The 20,999-nt window shown below is 45.1% G+C and overlaps 1 protein-coding gene across 2 annotated transcripts in view; it reads left to right on the top strand.

The window, feature by feature from the left end:
- Positions 1 to 20,999, top strand: part of SLIT3 (slit guidance ligand 3) — a 592,271-nt gene that overhangs the window by 415,667 nt on the left and 155,605 nt on the right. For both annotated transcript variants that reach the window (XM_081826287.1, XM_081826286.1), the window contains exon 6: positions 18,932 to 19,003. In XM_081826287.1, coding sequence (XP_081682413.1) covers positions 18,932 to 19,003 — 72 coding nt within the window. The remainder of the gene's footprint in view (positions 1 to 18,931; positions 19,004 to 20,999) is intronic.

Raw genomic sequence — 20,999 nt, 5'->3', positions numbered from 1 at the left:
AATCCATCTGATCTCAACCCAAAGAACGGGAGCTCTCCTGTTTCATTTGATTCCCTGGTATAACATAGATAACAGAGAGTGCTTTTCAGAGCAAGAACTCACAAGACTCTGAGCCAGCCATGCCCCATGCCCACCTGTCTCTGTCACAGTTGACCTGCCGTAACTGGAAACTATGATCATTACTATTTGCATAAGTACAACCACATTGACCCACAGTTCTGCCTGCCAGTTTTGAATGAGGGGAATTATTTGTATTCCATAGGCATCTCTGATTGTGGCCTTGACCAGCCCTGAGATATCTTTCAACAACGAATCACCAGCAGCCAACCCCATGACCTTTGGAAAATGAATTTGCCTGCCATTGGGCTGGCCCCAGTTCTCTTGCCCAAGTAAAATGTCAATTAGATCACTGGCTGAATATCGCTTTTGTCTACTTAAGCATATTCAGCTCACAAACCCGCAAATGTTTGCTTGATTCTTTCCAAAAAAAGACTCCACACCCAAGTTCAAAGTGTGCTCCTGGCTCTGTGTGGTCACAGAAAGAAACCAGTGCATCAATTCATTGGGAAGATACAAATATTGAGTCATTATTCAGCTGTCAGGCAAATCAAACTGTGTGGTGTAGTGAACAGACTGCATTTAATTTGGGTTTGTGAACACTTCTGGTCTCATGGCATGGGGGTCTCCTGCACAGCATTTTCCTCCTTCGTCCCTCCCAGCCTACGCTGTTATCTAAACCACACAATGAAAAAGATAAAACCCAACTTAGGTGATCTTTAGGAGTTATAGACGAGAGAAATGAATGGGGAAGAGGAGATGGCTGAGTGATGGAGATTCAACCCAGAACCATAGAGTAAGAGGACATCGCCAGGTAAAACCTCAATTAACTATTCACCAGTTTCCAGAGTCTTCTGCGGCTCAGACTTTAAGACATTTCACTGGGGTTGAAACATTTCCTTAAGGAGATTATCCCTGCCCCTATTCCCTTTTATCTGCCTTTTACTGCCCATGCCTTATTTTAAATAGCCCAAGGGATTCCTTTGGTCCCAAATCAGCCTTAGGTTTGTTTTCCAGCTACAGGGAAAATATATGGACCACGAAGCCAAGATTCTAAACTTGAACTCTGCCTTAGAAAGGGTCTCATTGTGTTCTCCAAAAAGAAGGCCAGCCTCTACTAGACCATTAAATGATACTCTCACTGCTAATGACCAGCTGCTAATGTTTAAAAGGGGCTCTTCTCTGCCCAAGGCACAAAAATCCCAAAGGGCCCCAAGCTAGGGATTTCTGTTTTGTATTTTGAGGGGCTTCCTTATTGCATGTCTCGGAGGTTGAGTGGCTTAGGTCAAGCCTTTCTGGGTCCTCTTCACATGTCTCAGGCAGCTTTAAAGTGAGGACTGGCACGCAACTTCCTTTTGGGTCTGTTGTGAAATTGCTTCATAGCATTTGCACCTTCCTAGCAATTAAGATGGCCCATGTGCAGTTTGGGGAACCTGCCGTCAACCAGTGTAATTGAGTTGTGAATGTGCAAATTTTCTCTGCCAGATTGTTCATCACAGAAGACGCGCCTTCTCAGGAGACTATTAATCCAAATGCCTTTTCTGGAATCAGCTCCTTAATGCAATTAGATTTCCTAAAATGAATTCCTTTCTTTGCCCATTTTACTACTGAGACAAGTATGAGCCGTGCTTTTACAATAAGTGGTTTGGCTAGCACGCGATTCCTCCCCTGCAGCCAGCCTCCGCCAGTTGACTTGAGGACCTGCAATTCAGGTTGTTCTACTTAGAGTCCTAGACTTAACCCATTCAGAAAGGACTTGGAAATACAGTGCACACCTCTCCTTTTTTAAAGAGGTGGCGATTTAACTTGTCCAGAATCATTCAGACAGTGAGCAGGAATTGTGACCAAAACCTGGGTCCCTTTGACCTGTGCCTGGGTATTGGTTTATGAAGATGACTGAGTGATTACACAGGGAGGTCCATGCCATTGGAAAAATAGTTCATTGTTACCCAGAGGCATCCTAGAAACGAGAGGCACACCATGCCATGTGGGGAGGGCCACATAAGGAAGCACCAGAGTCAGGAGGCAGAAGCAAAGGGAAAGCATAGACCATAGACGACAGACTTTATTGAGATTTACCTAGGAAAGGCAAGGCAGGGCAGGGTAAACAGCTGGGGATTGGCTAGTTTGAATCATTCCAGTGGGCCTTGGGGTATGGGGGCTGTCCCTAGTGCTCTGCTGCCTGGCCCTGGGTGATTTAGAGGGGGGGATATTGGCCTGGTTGGGTGAGAGAGAGAAAGGTGTGGTTGCAGGTATGGACATAGGATCAGGTGGTTTGGATAGGAAAGACAGGCTTCCTGACAAGTTGTTTACTATCTCCGGAAATTTACTAGCCCTGGGAGAGGCGGTCTCTCCTCAGTCAGCAAGACCCCCTCCCCCCGCCAAGATGTCAAGCAATCATAAAATACAGAAAATGAAAAATATGATGGATATACCCCTAAATGCCTGGACTCAATTCCTTTTTAGCCCCCCACCTCCTCACCACACTCCAAGCCCTGGATTGAAAGGGCCTTGGATTGAAAGGATCAAGCATCCCTGGATTCTAGCAGCATTCAGACTTGACAATACAATTTAATCATAATTCACTGTCTTATTTTTTTTTATTGATGTATCATACGTCACTCTTCCCTTCCCAAGTAGTGTGACCTAAGGAGCTTTTGATCAAGCCCAGACTGTCCTGCCAAGTGTTTTCTTAGGATTTTAAGTAATTATTCCCCTCTCTGATCCCCTCTTTCCTCTTCTGTTAAAAATGATGGACTTGGACTGGATGGTCGCTAAGATTGACTCCAACACTGAAATTCTACGACTCTACAGTTATCATCACCCAGAGGGCTGGAATCTCCTTCAACAGGGCAGAGGACCATAGTAAGTGATACTGTTAATGACCTAGAAACAAAGAGTGATGCTCTGAAGTTAGGTGAATGGAATAGTAGGCAGGTGGATATTTCCCAAGAAATCGCAGTGTTATGGTTTGCAATCAGGGCTCAGAAAATAAGTCCATGGCAGAGAGCTCGTTAGGACTGAAAGACTTGGCTATCCCACCCCCTTCCTCCCCTACGTCCTCCTGTTCCCACTCCCGAATAAAACAAAAAGGTCATCTTCTACACATACACAGATTCTTTTCTGAAATATGTGGGATGCATAAAATAGCAAATGCCGTCAGATCTCGAGTTGGGCAAATACAGAGACAGCATTTTCAGTCTCATTGAAAAGTAGTTGTCAGAAATATGCCATTCATTCAGAGTCTCTAAGTGCTCTGTCAAGCTTTAACTTGATTAAAATTGAAAACCACACTGCTTGAAAACCAAACGCAAATCGAAATCTCTTTACTCAGTGCTCTTAGATTCTGAAGCTGGGCTTATGGATTATCCTCAGTTAATTCATGCCATCTTTGTGCCATACATTAATTTTGAATATATTTGTTGAAAATTTCCTGTAGCTTGCATTTATGGTTGTCAAAGGGGCTTTTATCTTGAAAAAAATGGTGCTGGTTTTAATTACAATTCTAAATAGCTTCATAACCATCGTGAACCCTGGATTTACATCATCTTTATGACAGCCACGCGATTCCCGCTTTATTGATTTTGTCATTTGCTTCATTACAGTTAATGCAAACCTTTTGTACAGACACAATTCTGGTGCTGCGCTCTCCTTGGAGGGGTTCGTATAGAACATCGTGACCGAAACAGACCCCATCCCTCCACCCCTCGCTTCCACCGCAGTGCTGACCAAAGGAAAAGTCAGGATGGGAAATAGTTCCAAAGTGGCTATCCATCACACACAAAGGAAATGTTAGCTCTGACTATCCAACCCTTTTCTCTGATCGGATGGGTTCCAGCCTTTCCATTTTGAAGGCCTGTGAGATGGCATCGCTCGCTGGGGCAGGACTGTTCACCCCACCCTCTGTTCAGAGAAGACCTGAGGCAATGGTCACCCCCTTCCACATTTCATGTGCAAACCCCCTGCACCCAGGCTGGTCAGGGGCAAGGGGACCGGAGTGTATTGGGATGTAAATGTGTTGTAAATATAAGGTTAGTCCCAGAGTGTGAGTGCCCAAAGAGTGAGTGAGGACCCTAGGATGGAACATTAGAACCTCGGGTGGTGAATTTGAAAAGGAATTTTTTAAGGGCAAAAAACAGAATTTGAGAGCTCGAGGAAGTATATGAAGACAAAAACGTATGTATTTGACCCATCAGGTACAAGCTGCAGAAGACCAGCAATGGCTGAGGGAACCACGAAGGATGCTGGACGCCCCATAAGTAAGGGAGGCTGCTTCTGGGCATTTTGTGGACAAAAGCCAGGACCCTATCTAGGTGGAGTTGGGATGGTTGAGAAAACAGCCCTTTGACCTGGAAATGAGCGTTTTCCCTTTCAGGTCCAGCTTCAAAGGGCCTAACTTTTCCCAAACCAAGGGTTGTGAGAAAACTAGCTTTTACCTGGGATGTAAAAATAGGGTAAACTTGCCAGGAAGAGCAGTGTGAGTCCAAAGATCATTTCTGGTGGGGAGAGGGGTCCCATTTCTCATGTACTTTAGGAGCAAATTCGGCAAAGTCCTACAAGGCTTTCTCTGCCTGGCATGGTACCTCCTAGAGACTTCTTGGTGAAACACTCAACTCGAGGGTGTCACTGGGATGGCCTTCTCCTCTTCTGCCTCCAGAGCCTGTGTTCCCACATCTACACTCTCATTTTGTCTATCCCCCGCTTGATGGGGGACTCTAGCCTTAGCTTTCTGGGGTCACTGTAAAAATTATTGAATGCTTTTCAAAAGTCATCTCTGTGACTAATGGGATGGAGAAAGATGCCGTTTCTGACCAGGAAGAGGAGACATTTCAAGGAGATGGGGTGGAAGGAACCACAGCAGCCTGACTTCTTATTTCTAACCCCATAAACATCCAAAAGCTTGAGAGAGCTGGTCTTATCTTACCTAAGAAACGCTACATCAATCTCTACCCATTAGTCACTGTTGTGGGCTGCTGAGCTCAGTGAGTTTCCGTGGAGCATTTTGGCAGAAGTTAATACCACATTTCATTCATTCTTGTATTTTTTTTCCTAACCTGTTCAGACCTCCAGGGTCCCCATCCTAACCGTTCCAGGCAGGAGGAAACTCATATTTGCATTCTCAACATACTGCATTAGAAATAAAGTCTGACTCCTCCAATAGTACCTGTAACCACAAAATGAGAAAATTCCCATGTGAGGACTTCAGGGGCTGGATTAAAATTCCACAGCCCTGAATATCAGCTCTGGAGGGATGCACAGAAATCTTCTTTCTCACAGGTTTGTTTTACTGATAGAGAAATTTCAACCCAGAGAAGTTAGGCCATGACCCAGCAAGGTCAAAGAACTTTGTCATTTGATTCCCAAGCAAACTTCATTTTTTCCCACTAAACCACACCATCTTAGATGAAACTCTACTGCTGGCAAATGAGAAAAGGAAAATCATTCTTTTTCCTTTGTCCCCCAGCATGGTGCTGCTTATCCTCAGTTCGGAAGCGTAAGCCATATTCTCATTTCCCTTTCCTGGAATCGGGGGAGGAATTAGAAGCTGGTTTCAGGCTTGACATGACCGACTGAGTAGCAGTAGCCTCAGTGGAAAGCCAGAAACCTTCCCTCGGGACCTGGAAGCTCATCAGTAGAACTGGCCCTCACCTTGTACCCAGGCGGGAACTGTCTCAATGGGGCCCCTTGGCTTCCAGCACTTTCTGTCCTTTGTTTTTCTGGCCTCTTCCTCCCATTCCAACTTGTTTGGATTTGTTCAGCTCAGTGAGACCATGTGGCTGCCCCAGAATCCTGAGAATTTGAAGGGGGGAGAGTAGGGGGAAAAACTCAGCACTCGACCCAGCCTTCACCCGCATAGCTTTCCCCAGGAGCCTTGCCCAGGGGGCTCCAAGAGACCCAGGCAGGGAAGAGTTTCTGGTCAGAGACGCTTCTCTCTCGGGGTCGAGGGGAAGAGCTTGGCCTTCTTGCTGGCCTTCTCAGTGGGGGAGCCAAAGAACCCATCTGAGGAAAGGCAAGAAGGAAACTCCGTACAATCTGCTAAGTTATCTGTGCTGGCTACCGATGGGGAAGAGGGAGCAGTGGTGTGGAAATAACAATGTAGTGGCTAATCCCACAACATTGTACATTTGACTTGGGAAGCGAGCCTATGATTTACACCCCCTCCCCTGCCTCCGCTTCCGTCAAGTTTACCAGCCTCATTCTCTTTACTTAAACTGGTTTTATTTTTTGCTGAGTGCCAAGTGACTGCTAGCATCCCCAAAGCCAACTAGGAGAGTTTGTAAATTTGCTATAAATAATCCCCAAAAGTAGATGGATTAACTCCCCCCTCCCCCATGTTCCTCTCCTTCATTCTCTTTGTTCTTCAGGTGCCAGGATATTTCTTTTCACATCAGATGGAATTGGCTTTGCTGCCTGATGGTGCCTTGTATAAGATTTGGCCCTGGGCTTCCTTGCGTTTGTGATGATGACACAGGAAAATCACCCTTACGGTGTGATGTTCTCGTAAGACTCCTCCCTGCCACAGAAAGAGCAAGCCCCTCTTTTGGGGGATGGGGGAGCTGGAATTCACATAACAGAATTCATCATTTTAAAGTATACACAATTCAGTGGCATTTCGTGCATTCATAATGTTGTGCGACCATCAGTTTTATCTAAACCATTTCGTCCCCCCAAAAGGAAACCCCATATCCATTAAGGAGTTACTCCCCATACCCCCCATATCACCAGTCCCTGGCAAGTGCTAATCTGTTTTCTGTTTCTGTAGATTACCTGTTCTGAACATCTCACATAACGGAATCATATATGTCTGGCCCTTTCACTTAGTACAATGTTTTCACGGTTCGTCCATGTTGTAGCTCGTGTCAGGAGCTCATTCCTTCTTTATGACTGCATGATATTCTATTGTATGAATATATCACAGTTTGTCGACCCATTCATCTGCTGGTGAACACTTGGGCTGTTTCTACCTGTTGGTTATTGCAAAGAATACTGCTATGAACGTCTGCGTACAAGTATTTGTTTGAACACCTGTTTTCAATTCTTTGGGGTATATCCCTAGGAGTGGGATTGCTGGGCCATCAGGCAACTCTATGATTAACTTTTGAGGGACCACCGAACTCTTTTCCAGAGCAGCTGTACCATGTTACACTCCCACCAGCACTGTGGGAGGGTCCCTGTTTCTCCACATCACTTTCCATCTTTCTGGCCGTAGCCATCCTCGCAGGTATAAAGTGATAGCCTGTCGAGACCCCCCAGGGGTGTGGGCCAAGCACTTCCTGTGGGCAAGTCGCTATGGGGCAGGTGCAGTTGTGACCCAGACAGATCCTGCCCCTACTGTCCCATTGCCGATGAGTCTAGGCCTTCTTCATTCTTCATTAAGAATAATGGTAAGGAAAGAGAAGCCGGCCTTTTCCTAGAGGATTTCAGTTCTGTGCGTTAGCTGGATTGAATGTAGTTATCAGCACTGCCCATGTTGCTGAGTTTTGATGCCCGTTTTTTCAGCAGTTAATTGCAGGGACCTTGATATCCCCTGACAGTGAGCTTATGAGACATATTTTAATTGGCTTCTGCTGCCACAAATACACCTTTGAGTGACACCTCACTAATGGCCACTGCCCCTGCACATCCCAGTACATGACCTGGTTAGGACTGCCCAGTTGTTTCGGGTTGTACAACTTTAGAAGACATGCCTGTGTCACCACTCGGGGAGGCCGTGCCCAAGAAAGATTGATGGAAATCTGTGCCGTTTGCCAGTTGCCCAGAGCACAGAGAGCCATTTCCTTGAATGTGCCTCAGCCTTGCTCAAGAAAGCACTAAGCTGTCCCAGGCTGGTCAGAGGCCACCTGCCAGGTCCCAGTAGTCAGCTGGGAATTGTAGTATCTCCTTAAGGCGTAGGTGCCTGCTTCCCCCAGTCATCCTAAAAGTTAAATGGCCTGGGACTTCCAGGGAATCTCATTAAGAGACACACAGGGGACAGCGAGGGGACACCTCACCTACCATCCTCAGGGTCAAAAAGCTTGCAAGCCAGTGAAAGCAACTGGGTTCCGGGGACCACTGCCAAGACCAAACCTTGACTATTCTCCTCTACCCAACTGAATATAACGGAGTTAAGTCCACACGGTCCTAACATAGAGTCCCTCTCTTTGCACTTTGGAAATCAGAGAGAGGGGAGGTAGCAATGGAGGGTAAGCTCTGAAGCTTCCGGATCAGGAAGGCAGGTTTGATCCTGACTCTCTGATGTATGAGCTGAGTTCCCTTGAAGATGTTACATAACGTCTCTGAACCTTGGTTTCCTCATGTGTTTACAATTAGCCCTACTGCTGTGATGTAAGTGCTCTAATGGAAGGATGACTAAAGGGTCAGGAGGGTTTGGAGAGAGCAGTTCATTTTGCTGAGTTTGCACAGGAAGGTTTGCTGGAGGATGTGGCCTCTGAGGCGGGCCTTGATGGACGAGAAAGAACTGCCCAAGCAGAGGAGGCGGGCAGGACCAGCATGATAAGGAACCATGTAAGCGTTTGGTACACTCATGTACTGCAGAGCGGGTGGGGCAGTGCCATGCTGAGGATTACAGGCTGTCCACAGAGAAGCAGCACCACCTGTCATCATTATGAGCAGGGACAGACCTGGGTTCAAGGTCAAGCTTAGAGACTGAACTCTCCAGGTCTCACTTGCTTTTTCTGGAAAACGGGAATCGTGGTGTTTTGAGACCCAACTGGGATAAGACACTGAAGATGCCCAGCTCATTACTTGATGCCTAATAAATGGTGACTGTGTTGTTGTGATCATTTGTAGTGTAGGCCACAGGGAGTCATTAAAGGCTCGTGTCCCAATCAAGGAATGTTAAGATTAAGAAATTAGGGCGCCTGGGTGGCTCAGTTGGTTAAGCGACTGCCTTCGGCTCAGGTCATAATCCTGGAGTCACAGGATCGAGTCCCGCATCGGGCTCCCTGTTTGGCAGGGAGTCTGCTTCTCCCTCTGGCCCTCCTCCCTCTCATGCAGTCTGTCTCTCATTCTCTCTCTCTCAAATAAATAAATAAAAAATCTTTAAAAAAAAAAAGATTAAGAAATTATACACCACTGGGGCACCTGGCTGGCTCAGTCGGTGGAGCATGCAACTCTTGATCTCGGGGTTGTGAGTTCAAGCCCCACATTGGGTGTAGAGATCGCTTAAAAATAAAATCTTAAAACAACAACAACAACAACAAAACTGGGGAATTACACACCATAGACAATAGTGTGGCAATTGACTATTTTAGGTGCTCTACACATAACTTGGTTGGTTATTAATTGAAAAAGGTCACCAAGGAATGGGGTTCAATTTTGTAGTCACTCTCCCTAAAGCTTCTCATCTCTGGGAATTATAAATATGGGCCCATATTGACCTCATTCTCCCAGTAAGATAAGAATTTGTGTTTTTCGTCATGGAGGTTTTTGATGGCTTCTCGTATTTCAATCTCCTATCCGCTGGAGAAGTACAAAAAGCATATAGTCTGAACTACTGCCCTCAGTCCAGAAAAAAATATATTGAATATCTCAAATAATAGATTCTTTGGCCTGGGACGGAAGAAGAGGGGATAAAGGGATAGGCTCAAAGCACAGAAGGATCTGAGTAAGATGAACAGGAACTTTTTCTTAAGAATCTCATAAGAAATTGACCTCAGGCCACGTAACTTCAGATCAGAAGGAGACTTTAGAGATTATAGAAGATGAATTCCTGTGTTTACTATTATTTATTTCAAAGGAAAGAAAATTAATGCCACAAATACATTTTCAGAGCGCATACATTTCATTATTTTCATACTCAAAACTTCCTTTTGGGCTAAATGTTATTCCATTTTACAAATGAAGAAACAGACTTGGGGGCATGGATGCTATCCATAAACTGGGTGGTTTATAAACAGCAGAAAGTTGTTTCTCACAGACTGGAGCCTGGGATGTCCAAGACCAGGGTGCCAGCAATTCTGTGTCTGCTAGGGCCTGCTTCCTAGAGGGTCAGCTTTCTTTGTGCTGTAACATCACCTGGTGGAGGGGATGAGGAATCCCTGTTTGGATTCCCTTTTACAAGGACACTAGTCTCATTCTTGAGGGCTCAGCTTTCACCACTTAATCACCTCCCAAAGGCCCCACTTTCTAACATAATAACCTTAGAGGAGAGGTTTTAACATATGAATTGGGGGTGAGAGGACACATTCATTCTATAGCATTCTGCCCCTGGCCCCCCAAATTTCATATACTTCTCATATGCAAAATATGTTTCATTCTGTCTCAGTAGACTCAAACTCATTCCAGCATCAACCTAAAACTCTAAAGTCCAAAATCTCATCTAAAGTGAGGTTGAAGAGGGGCCCCTGAGTGGCTCAGTCCTTTAAGCCTCGGGACTCTTGGTTTCAGCTCAGGCTGTGATCTCATGGGTCCTGAGATTGAGCTGCCTGTCAGGCTCCATGCTCAGCAGGGAGTCTGCTTGAAGATTCACTCCCTCTGTGCCTCCCCCTGCGTGCAGTCTCTCTCTCTCTCTCAAAATAAATAAATCTTTTAATTAATTACCTAATTAAGGCTGCAGGTATGACTCATCCCGAGCCAAATTGCTCTCTGGTTATGAACCTGTGAAATCAAACATGTCCTTCCAAAATGCAGTCGTTGTGCCGGCAGAGGACCGACATTCCCATTCCAAAAGGGAGAAATAGCAAAGAGGAAAGGAGTGACAGGCAGGTCCCGAGCAAACCCCAAACCTTAAGATTAGAGAATAATCTTAGGCTGTGTGTTCTGCCTTTGGGGCCCCCTGGGGCGGAGGTCCTGCCTTCCAGGCACACTGAGGCAGATATGAGTCACTTCATTCATCAGCTAGAAATTTACAGGAGCCCTAGTCTTTGTTTTATAAAAAATGGGTAGCAAATGTTGAAAGCCTCCAAAAGGTTACTTAGTATGGGTTGGAAATTTGAGTAAATTCAGAAGGGCTTAAATTTCTACATGAGAGAACCATGTGCTTCTCTTAAAGGGAGACAAAGATCTTTCGAGGTCTTAGGAGGCCATCCCTGTCCTCCCTTGATGCGGCTTCGATGGACGGTCAGGGAGAGACCCCTGACCAATGCAGAGTGGAGCTGCTTACATCCTGTATTTGAATGAAACCCAGCATCCCGCCTGGGCTCTGATGCCTACAGCTGTCTCCGTCCGGGCAGAAATACTCTTCTCTGCCTGCGGCTTGTTGCTCATATTCATGTGGCTGGAATAGTTTCTCTAGAGTCCAACGGGAAAATTTCTGAAACCCTTGGGGGGAGGGGGAGTGAAAAATTTTAAAACTCTCAACAGTGTATGCTGATTGACCTAAAAACAAATAAAAAACACAAACGTGGAAGATAACTTTCAGGCCCGTTAACAAAAGCACATTTCATCTTCTGGTTTCTCACTCCCTCTCCCCTCCACCGGGGAGGAACCCCAGATGGTTATCACTCAAGAGTGTAACTAGGGAAACCACAAACCTGCCCCAATCGCTATGGAGACAGCCTTTTATTTGTTTGGCCTCTGAGTATTCATGATCTCAGTAAGAAGGCGAGTAAAACGCCGGTGCTTCTTACAAAGACATTTTAATTCACAATGAGGAAAGTTGAGAATGCACGTTAGGACGCCTCAGCAACTTTCAGGGTTCCCCCCAGCCCGGCTGTAGGTGTGTTTGTAGAAGGATAGCCCATTTTACAGGAGACACAGTGAGGAGCCTCTTAGAGCTGATATAACTGAAGGCTGAGTTTGTGAATCAACACACATTTTACGGTTTAGGAACACTGGTGAAGAAATGATGTGCAGAGAATAAATCTGTTTCCAGTGGAGTCAGCCCCAGGGGTATAACTGGGGAACAGCCAGCCACTGCAGTTTGCCAGGACTGATGAGTTCCCCAGGATGGGTCACAGAAGTTTCAGTGCTAAAATGGGAACGTTCCAGACAAACCCTGGCAAGTTGGATGTCCTAGGTATGAAGCCCTTTGGTCCCTAATATTAGGTTGACGCAAGAAAGGATGGATTTGAGACAAGCCTCAAAACATGAGAGCACATTCTGCAACAAGAACCTAGTGTCCTGGGGCGCCTGGGTGGCTCAGTCAGTTAAGCGTCTGCCTTCGGGTCAGGTCATGATCTCAGGGTCCTGGGACTGAGCCCCGCATCGGGCTCCCTGCTCGGCAGGAAGCCTGCTTCTCCCTCTCCCACTCCCCCTGCTTGTATTCCCTCTCTCGCTGTCTCTCTCTGTCAAATAAATAAATAAAATCTTTTAAAAAAAAAGAAAGAACCTAGTGTCCTTGGTCCCCTGTTCTAAAAGTTGCTGTGAAAGGAACAAAACTCAAAACTCTCTCATTGGTGAATAGAGGATGTATTCGTTTGATTTGCTTTTTGTTTGGTTGGTTGGTGTTTTTGTTGTTGTTTTATTTATCTGGAAATGCTAGAAATTGTTTCAAACTGATACTCCTCCAAATTAAATGAGAGCTCAGCTTCTTCCTAGCAACTATCCTTCATGCTAAATTGGTTTGCAGGGATTTTCCCCCCTGCATTTTTCATTTGCCAAATCCCCAACAAACCGGAAACTATGTAAACACAGAAGTGTAGTTATTGATATTTCCCAGTGATGTGTAAAACACCCCTTTATTCTCCGAGGTCTGGCATGCCTCTTTGGTGCTAATCCATCATCTGTGTTTGCATTATTGTAGAGCTTGGTTCCAGGAGCATCTACTGGAGTGGATGCGGTTATGCTCCTGCTGAGAAGTTGCATATGTTGAACAGCAATATGATACATACTTGATAAAAGGTATTATGCTAGCCATGTGGCAAAGTATGCATAAGGATGCTTGCTGAAATAGATTCATGCTTCAATTTTTAACTACGTTCTAAGCGGGGTGTTCTGATCAGAGAGCTTAATTAACCTAAGATTCTGTCTTTACACAGTAGGTTTGGTTGGTTGAAGTCTCTGGAATACTAACAATCATTTAATTGTCTAAATATATCTGCAAATAGGACTAGATATGGGCACATAAAATTTCAGAGGTCAGCAATCACTGTAACTATTTTATAATATCATTTGCATTTACATGCATACAAAAGGGAGATATTACATGTAATTATTATGTAGGAAAAATAGGCATAAAGTTGTCAGTTCTATAGACAGGAATCTTTGTGGATACACAAATAATTCATGGATCCGTAAACATATCAATATGCATGTATTCTTGGGTCTGGTGGACAAGTGTACCAAATGTGCAAAATAATAGATTCACCTCTTTTTGAGATGTCGTTTTAATGTGGAATTACAGTAACTCCTTAATGATGAGAAGTAGTGACAATTCATTAGCAGACTGTGGCTTAGATCAAGTGTTTGATTTGCCTACAAAGGGTGGCCACTACTCAATTATATGGAGGGTATGCATTTCTTCTGAACATTTCTTTTTCCTCTTTGCCAGTTAAAATAACCTTGAGCTTTTTTTTTTTTTTTTGAAGACCCCAGCCAGGAGCAGACAAATACTTCTATAATTTGTTCTTCAATAGTGAGTTTTTAGAATGTTAAACTGTCATAAAAAAACAAACTTCAGAAGTGCTACTAGATTCCCTGTTATCTGCTTAAAGGACAATTGGATAATGGGAAGAAAAGAAACAGCATGTCTGGGCTACTTCATGTTTTGTTTTCTGGCTTGTTTTAAAAAAGCAGGGATTCCCCAAGTTTTTCTTTTAATAGTTTCAACATTCTGTTTCTCCTCCATATGGAAAAAGGAGTACACTTGGAGTATGTATATGTAGGGACATACATATTTCATCAAAAACAAATTTAAATTACTTTAGTTTTTAGAATTCTCATATACCTTTTTTTTTAAGATTTTATTTATTTATTTGACAGAGAGAGACACAGCGAGAGTGAACACAAGCAGGGGGAGTGGGAGAGGGAGAAGCAGGCTTCCCGCCGAGCAGGGAGCCCGATGCGGGGCTCGATCCCAGGACCCTGGGATCATGACCTGAGCCGAAGGCAGACGCTTAAGCCACCTAGGCGCCACTCTCGTATATCTCTTAAGATAATTGAAATGTAAAAACCACAGGTGCCGGCTTCTTCCAAAAAATTTCAAAGGATGTCTTACACTTCATTCTGTATCCTAGGTGCCTAATACAGCGTGAACATCTACTAACTCTCAGTTGCTCTTACAGGTTAATTTATTGTTGGATTCCGAGACCATAGGCTTGCCTTGAATTTCTACTAGGGCTTCTCTTGTGAATTTCATGCAGAAGTCCTTCTACTTACTGTGCGCATTTTGTGTAGATAGTTTTGCTCTGAAATTCCAAAGAGCGCTGAGCCTTAGCTACTTCTCCCACTTAGCATGAGGACTGCAGTACCTCTAGCTGCGGTGCTGGAGCCCACGCTGGGCTGGATTTCGGGCCTGGAGCGACAGTGCCCTTAGGCTAGGTTTCACCAACCAAGGGTGGAGTTGCTGGGGTCCCCCAGAACATCTGCATGAGAAATACACATCTGGGTGGCTGTGCCTCGGTATATAGACCCTGCATCCAGACGACTACTTGGGAATTCTGCTTTTCTTCCAGAAACCTGTTTCTGGAGATTTCTATCTTTCAGGTATTTTCTCCTCGTGGGGACTCAAAAGCATCGTGGAAATCATGACATTTTCTTTCTTCCTTTGTTGTTGTTGTGGGGGGGCGGTGGTTAGGAGATAGGTCGCTCTTAATATTGTAATCAGATTTTTTCAGCTCTTTGAAAAGGATTTAGATATGCTTCTTTAAGTTTCCGAACTGCAAAATATTTCCTGCTTCAATTATGAAATTTGAAATTGTGATTGAAGGAGATGAATTGTGATAATATTATGCTTACGGATGGGAATTCTTACAAAAGCACTATCTCCCCGTCTGCCTTTGGTGAAGATTATTTTAAGTCCTCACTCACGCTGGCTTTCCTTTCTGACTTGTTTATATTCTCAGAGTATAAAAATACAGTAGTCAGGGAGCTCCTCTCAGGGAGTCTGCATTTAGTTCTTGTCAGAGGACTCCTTTCTAAATAGACTCTGGTATCATTTTAGCGCACGTTGTTTGGTGAAATCTGAGCTGCCCAGGGAAATTAGAGCAGTTAATTTAATATCATGAATGTTTGGGGGCTTCCAGGCTTAGTCACAGGCAGGAGAGTGTAAATCAAATTGAGTTTTCTGTATAAAGTAGATGACAGTGAAAGTTGCCTCCGAAAAACAGCCAAACTTCCCTCCATCCACTGCCTTCCTGCCCCTCATCTTCACCACAGAAATCTCACGTTATTCCAAGCATCCTCTCCAAACACTCCCCCAGTGGAGGTCTGTGTGGCAGAAAGCTCCCCATGTAGTCAGAGAGGGAATGCTCCATCACATAGGACCACGGCCGGGACAGCATAGCTCATGGCTTAGAGCCTTCTGCCGGGTAGTTTGAACCCAGCCCTGCCGGACCTTCAGTAGGACTCACTCTGCAACCATGCATGGCCAGCTGGGAAGTCCCTGGCACTGTGCGAGGCACCAGGGCAGGTCATTTTGTGTGGTAAAAATGGATTCAGTAGCAGTGTGAAATACACCTCTCACTGCCATGGACAAATAGAAAGATCAGGCATTCTAAGACTGCTGAGTTCTTTGTGCTCCCATATCCAGAGTTCCTTTTGCACATACATGCCTCCTGAGTAATGGAGTGTGGAGTGAGCAATGGGCTTTTTGATTTGTTTTTGAGAGGGTCTTTGAAAGAGTCCTTTCAAAGCTGCAAAATGGATCTTTGACTCGAGAGCTTAGAACACAGTTCAGCGGCCTCCATCAACCCCCAGAAGCAAACTGCTAAGTCAAAGGCTTTGGCCTTAGCTCCAGAAGGTTCTCTGTGTATTTAGTAGTGCTCCACTCCTAACACCTGCAAAGGAATGCTGGGCTGGCATGTATTTTGCATCCCCCACCCCGTGCTTGGGGACTAACTTTTGTGTATCTGAGATGTAATTTTGAAAGAAAAAGAAACCTTGTCTGAGGCAAGTATGTATTTACTTTGCTTTAGGGGCCTGGCTTATTTGCATGAAATATCAGGATAGATTGCAGACAATTAATGACCTTTTACGAACACTCTGATGCTCAGTGCCATGAAGATATTAATAGCTGGGCAGTGAAGTAATTCTCAGGTTTTCATTTGCTTGACACGATCCTCCTAGGCCTTGTACCCCCCGAAGACTTCCCTGATGAACAATGCATATGGGAAATGACTGATGACAAAGGCTGGGGTACTGTTTATCTGTGGGTAGAGTAAAAGGAGACAATCCTGGTTATAATAAATGTATAGCACACTTCTGCATAAATATTTGAAATTTTGATACATTTCATATATTCTAAAAGAGTCTATAAAAATACACCCACAGAGATGCCTCTATTACAGCTCAGTGTTCCCCATTCCTAATAAACAACTAGGTGTCAGCTTGTGCCGCCCAGTGAGCCTGTTTAAACATCACAGAACTGATCACGCAGGAGACCTCCCTGCTTTTAGCCTTATAGTGACCACGTCCCTCCCTAAGACTCTGTCCCACCGCTCCAATATCCCCAGGCAGGACTCCTATGGAACGTTGAACAGTGGACTTGGTTTTTCATCTTTTGCGCATCTCCTTTCCCCCGCCCTTTTAATCTCTTCTACCACTTCATTCTTTCCCTTCTTTCCGTGAATTTCTCTTCTCCCCTGCAAATTGCATTCTTTCCATATAACATTCTGTACATTTAGAGTGTCCTGTTTGGTTTCTCGTGCTCGAAAAGAAAAGGAACAGAAAGCATCTCACAAATTCCAGCAAATAAATAGTATTCTAACAGCAAGGACTTCGCTGAAATGTCTGCCCAAAAGCAGATGCACCACAAACTGCCATCGCTACACACTTCCCCTCGTCTCAGTCTGATGATTTAGATACTTTTCTACTTAGGTGGATGGGGCCATTTTTGCTGAATTCAGCATATTTATTGAACAATTTCTTGGAGCCAAAAGCCAACTCCACTGCATTTCTGCTTGGTAAGGTTTGGTGGCCTTGGTGTGGGGCGGGGGTTGTTGATTCATCAGCCCTTAAACTGATAATAAATCTAGAAACTGGGCAGCAGGACTAGACTGCCTTAATAGAACCTTTGCGGGGAATCAGCGGCCCCAGTACTTACAGGAAATCTTGGGAAAGGACGTTCAGCAAACTCATGTTAAGAAAGACTCCGGAAGTATTCCGGGTAGCGAGAACACTGAGATTTCACCGGAGTGGGCATCAGCAAGAACTTTGAACGCTAGATGTAGAAGTTGTCGACCTAAAGAGTGCTTCTGCTTCTTGAGATACCCATTGGCCGCTTATTTTTAAACCCTAAATGTCTAAATCTTGTATCAGGAGCACTTATTGAGTGATTCAGTTCCCCGTAATATCGTGGCAGAGCCCATCGGTTGTGACACATCAGTCTAATTGTACGTGTCTCACTCATCTGCGTTTACAGAAATCTTATATCTATCTGGTTTCTCGATGATAATAGTATTTTAATTTTAATTCTGCCTTCCTGCAGCAGAATATAAAACCCTCCGTGAGGGTTACTGAACATATCATCGACACATCTTTTGCACAGAGTTGTTGGGATAGATTAGTACAAGTCACATGAAAATTCCAGCATCAGAAAATCCCTTCACCTGAGAGGGGCTGATTTTTTTCTGGGACAAAAGAAAAAACAAAAAAGTAGATAAGGGAGTTTTTCAGTACAGCCATACTTCTTTCGGCCATTTGCCCCAAAGACCGTGGTGTATTCTGCACACAAAATACAATAGACAATCTGGTGCTAATAAACATTTTCTGTATACCATCTTTTATTTTAGAAATCAAATGACTGATATATAATGTGAGATTTGAGTTGCAGTATGGTCATGACTTACACATCAGACCTATTTTGATTTAGGGATAATGGTATATATTTATTATCCTTCAACTAAAATACCTCAATCCCCAACTAGAATGTATATTAGTCAAGGCATCCTTTTAAAAGACATTATTTTCATGCTCATAAGATGGAAAGGGAAATAAAAAAGGAGTCCTGAAATAGGTGCATTTAATTCTCCCCAATTTAAATTTAAGTGGTACATCTTTAAGGCAATAACAATATTCCTTTTCTTCCCCCATCAGGAATGCTTCCATCAATGGATTTCTTTAATGTTGATGGTGGTTGGTGCAGTTTGAGGGGCTCTGTAGTTAGTCAGAAAATGCTTCGATAGAATGACCTACCAGATGGGCCCCATAACAAAGCACGGAGGCATCAAACCACCACAGACATTTGGTGCTTAGAATAATAAAAAGACTATAAAATTAGATTAGTTGAGTCTAATTTGGAATTGGTATATTCCCCATGCACCCTCACTGCTCTTGGGCAGATAAAGCCTTGAGATTTAGCACTGTGTCAGAGCAGAAGACTGCAACTTCCAGTAAAGGGAGACAAGGGAGAGGGAGAGAGGGAAAAAAGCATTCTGGGAGGTCGCGGAGGGCAGAGCAGTGACCTCCAATGATTTACAGGCCTTTAGCTTAATGAAATTGTTTCAGTGACATGACGGTAAGAGCTCGTAATGGATTGGATGCCCTAATGTAATGAAATTACTCCCTTCTGCCTAAAAAAAAAAAAAAAAAAAAAAATGCGCAATTAATATTTACTGAGACCTGACAGCCTTTGGTGCGCTCGTCTGTGTAGCTCTCCCAGACAGAGAGCAGGGACGGAGCAGCGTGGCAGACAGGCTGGCTCTGCGCGAGCTCCTGGCGGGGACGAGCAGAGCCTGCCAGGGGTGGAGGGACAGGCGCTCGGGTGGCCCGGGCCGCCAGGCTCCTCGGTGCTGCCCCCGCTCAGCCTTCATGCCCTCCCCTTGCTTTTCCACAGGCAACTGGACAACAACCACATCAGCTGCATTGAAGATGGAGCCTTCCGAGCGCTGCGCGATTTGGAGATCCTGTGAGTTGATTTTGCGACCGCTGCCTTGTGTGCATGTGTGTGTGTGTCCCTGTGAGGAGGAGAGAAAGGGGAGTGTGTGTGCAGGGGGGTCCGTGTGGATTGCATTTCTGTGTCTTCTGCTGCAGTGCTATTAAAATTGGGAACCGGGAGATCCCTCTGGCTCACCTTGGCCAAAGTGTTTGCAGGCAGCAAAGTGTGATTTCTCACCTCCCACAAACTGGGGTTCCTGCTAATTAAGTCTCAATTGAGTCCTTTCTCCCCCGGTGCTCCCGTGGTATTTGTTGCTGGGTGGAACAGATGGGCTGGAATAGCCCCCCAGCGCCAGGCAGAGCGTTCAGGGAGAGTCTGTTTGAGTGTGGGCATGGGAAGAGACAGGTTACAGGTCTGGGAGATGAGAGAGGGGATAGCACCAAGGGGTCAGTTGATATCACCCAGAATCACAAAGGGACCTGGCACAGGGCGGGGGCGGGGGGGCTGCGCTGCCAAACAGCCTGGTAAAGTCTAGTCATTGCCATTGCTCCTGGGATGTCGCCTTGGGTTTAAATGCAAACTTTAAGCAGTAACCTTAAAGTGGCAGGGTGGGAGAAAGATGAGAGGAGGTGGAATCCCACCCCTTATACCTTGTGGATCTGCTTTTCTGTGTTCTGGATTTTTCCCATGGGTCTAACCTGATTTCCAGTTTTCTAGGTGTGGGTTGGGGGCTGGAATTCAGCTAGGAATCATCTTGGGGTCATTCAAACTAAAGTAGAATTGTGTAAGAAAACATTTCGATTGAATGTCACCCAAAGCAACACTTCCAGCTGTCCCTGATTTGTGAAACCTAGAAAGGAAAGCAATAAAGCCTAGTAGAACTTGTGTCAGGAGATGTGTGGTTCAGTCCCGACTCAGCCCCTAATTGGCTGTGTGACCTTGGGCAAGTCCCTTCCGCACTCAGAGTCTCAGTTTTCCCATTTGGAAAAGGAAGGGTTTGTTGCTATACCTTGGGGCTGGCTTCCCCTTTCCAAATTCTGTAATTGCTTGGTTCTAAAAATAATTCTGATGGTACAGTTCTATCCAGTGAATGATAGGGTAGAATTTGTTGAGCATACCCCTGAAAATAAAAAAAAATTTAAAAATTAAAAAAAAAAAAACTACCTAGTCACCAGGTTACATACCTCTGACTTCCAAAGGAATGAATAAATGTCACAGAAATGAATGAATGAATATATAAAAATGTCCCTTTCTACATGAAGGAAGGTCCTCCTCCCACCTTCCTTTTCACCTGGCCCTGCAGCCAGTGGACACGGCTTGGAGAAAGCCTCTCCACGTTGTACGAGAGGAAGGTGATTCCAAGAGGAATCACGGGAAATAAAAGGGGATGCTGATGCTGCAAGGTGCCGGAAATCTGATGAAAGCCGCAAATTCCCGGGACAGAAGCGGCAGGACCCACAGCCAGGGAGGTCAGGTTGTCAATCCTAAGATGGATGGTGGCTCCTCACCCAAACTCTGACCCCAGAACCATCAACAAATGCACGTCTGCTAGGGAGAGGATACCAGCCCAATTTAGTGACCTAGGACTTCCCTGATCAGGAGACTGGGGCTGAGAAGGGTAGGCGCAATTTTCCCAGCCTGCAAAAAAGCCTTTCTGGAGAAGGGCTGCTGGGAGCATGTCACCCTTTTCTTCAGGAGGATGAGAAAATTCCTTGGGAAGAGACCAGGAAATGGAAATCACCAGCTGCCACAAAACAGCTGTGACAACTAGACAGCCCGCACGTTAGCTCTCTGTACTGGGAGTGGTGGTGCCTCGCCTCACCAGGACGGCTGTCTGAGGGAGGGGATGGGGCCGTACAGTCAGACACACTTGGGCACAGTGGGACTTGGGCCAAGCAATGCAACCTCTCTGAGTCTGTTCCCTCAACTTTAAGAAGAGCTGGCTTCTGTCCCTTCCATTCCCCTCACTTTCTCCCCATCATGCCCTCATCCCCATCAAATCCCTGTTTGGGACAGAACTGGACTG

This window comes from Leptonychotes weddellii, chromosome 7, assembly GCF_054177405.1.
Source record: "Leptonychotes weddellii isolate Sample4059 chromosome 7, ASM5417740v2, whole genome shotgun sequence".
NCBI classification, from domain to species: domain Eukaryota; kingdom Metazoa; phylum Chordata; class Mammalia; order Carnivora; family Phocidae; genus Leptonychotes; species Leptonychotes weddellii.
The sequence above is the reverse complement of the archived record's forward strand: the minus strand, read 5'-3'. Positions and strand labels throughout refer to the sequence as shown.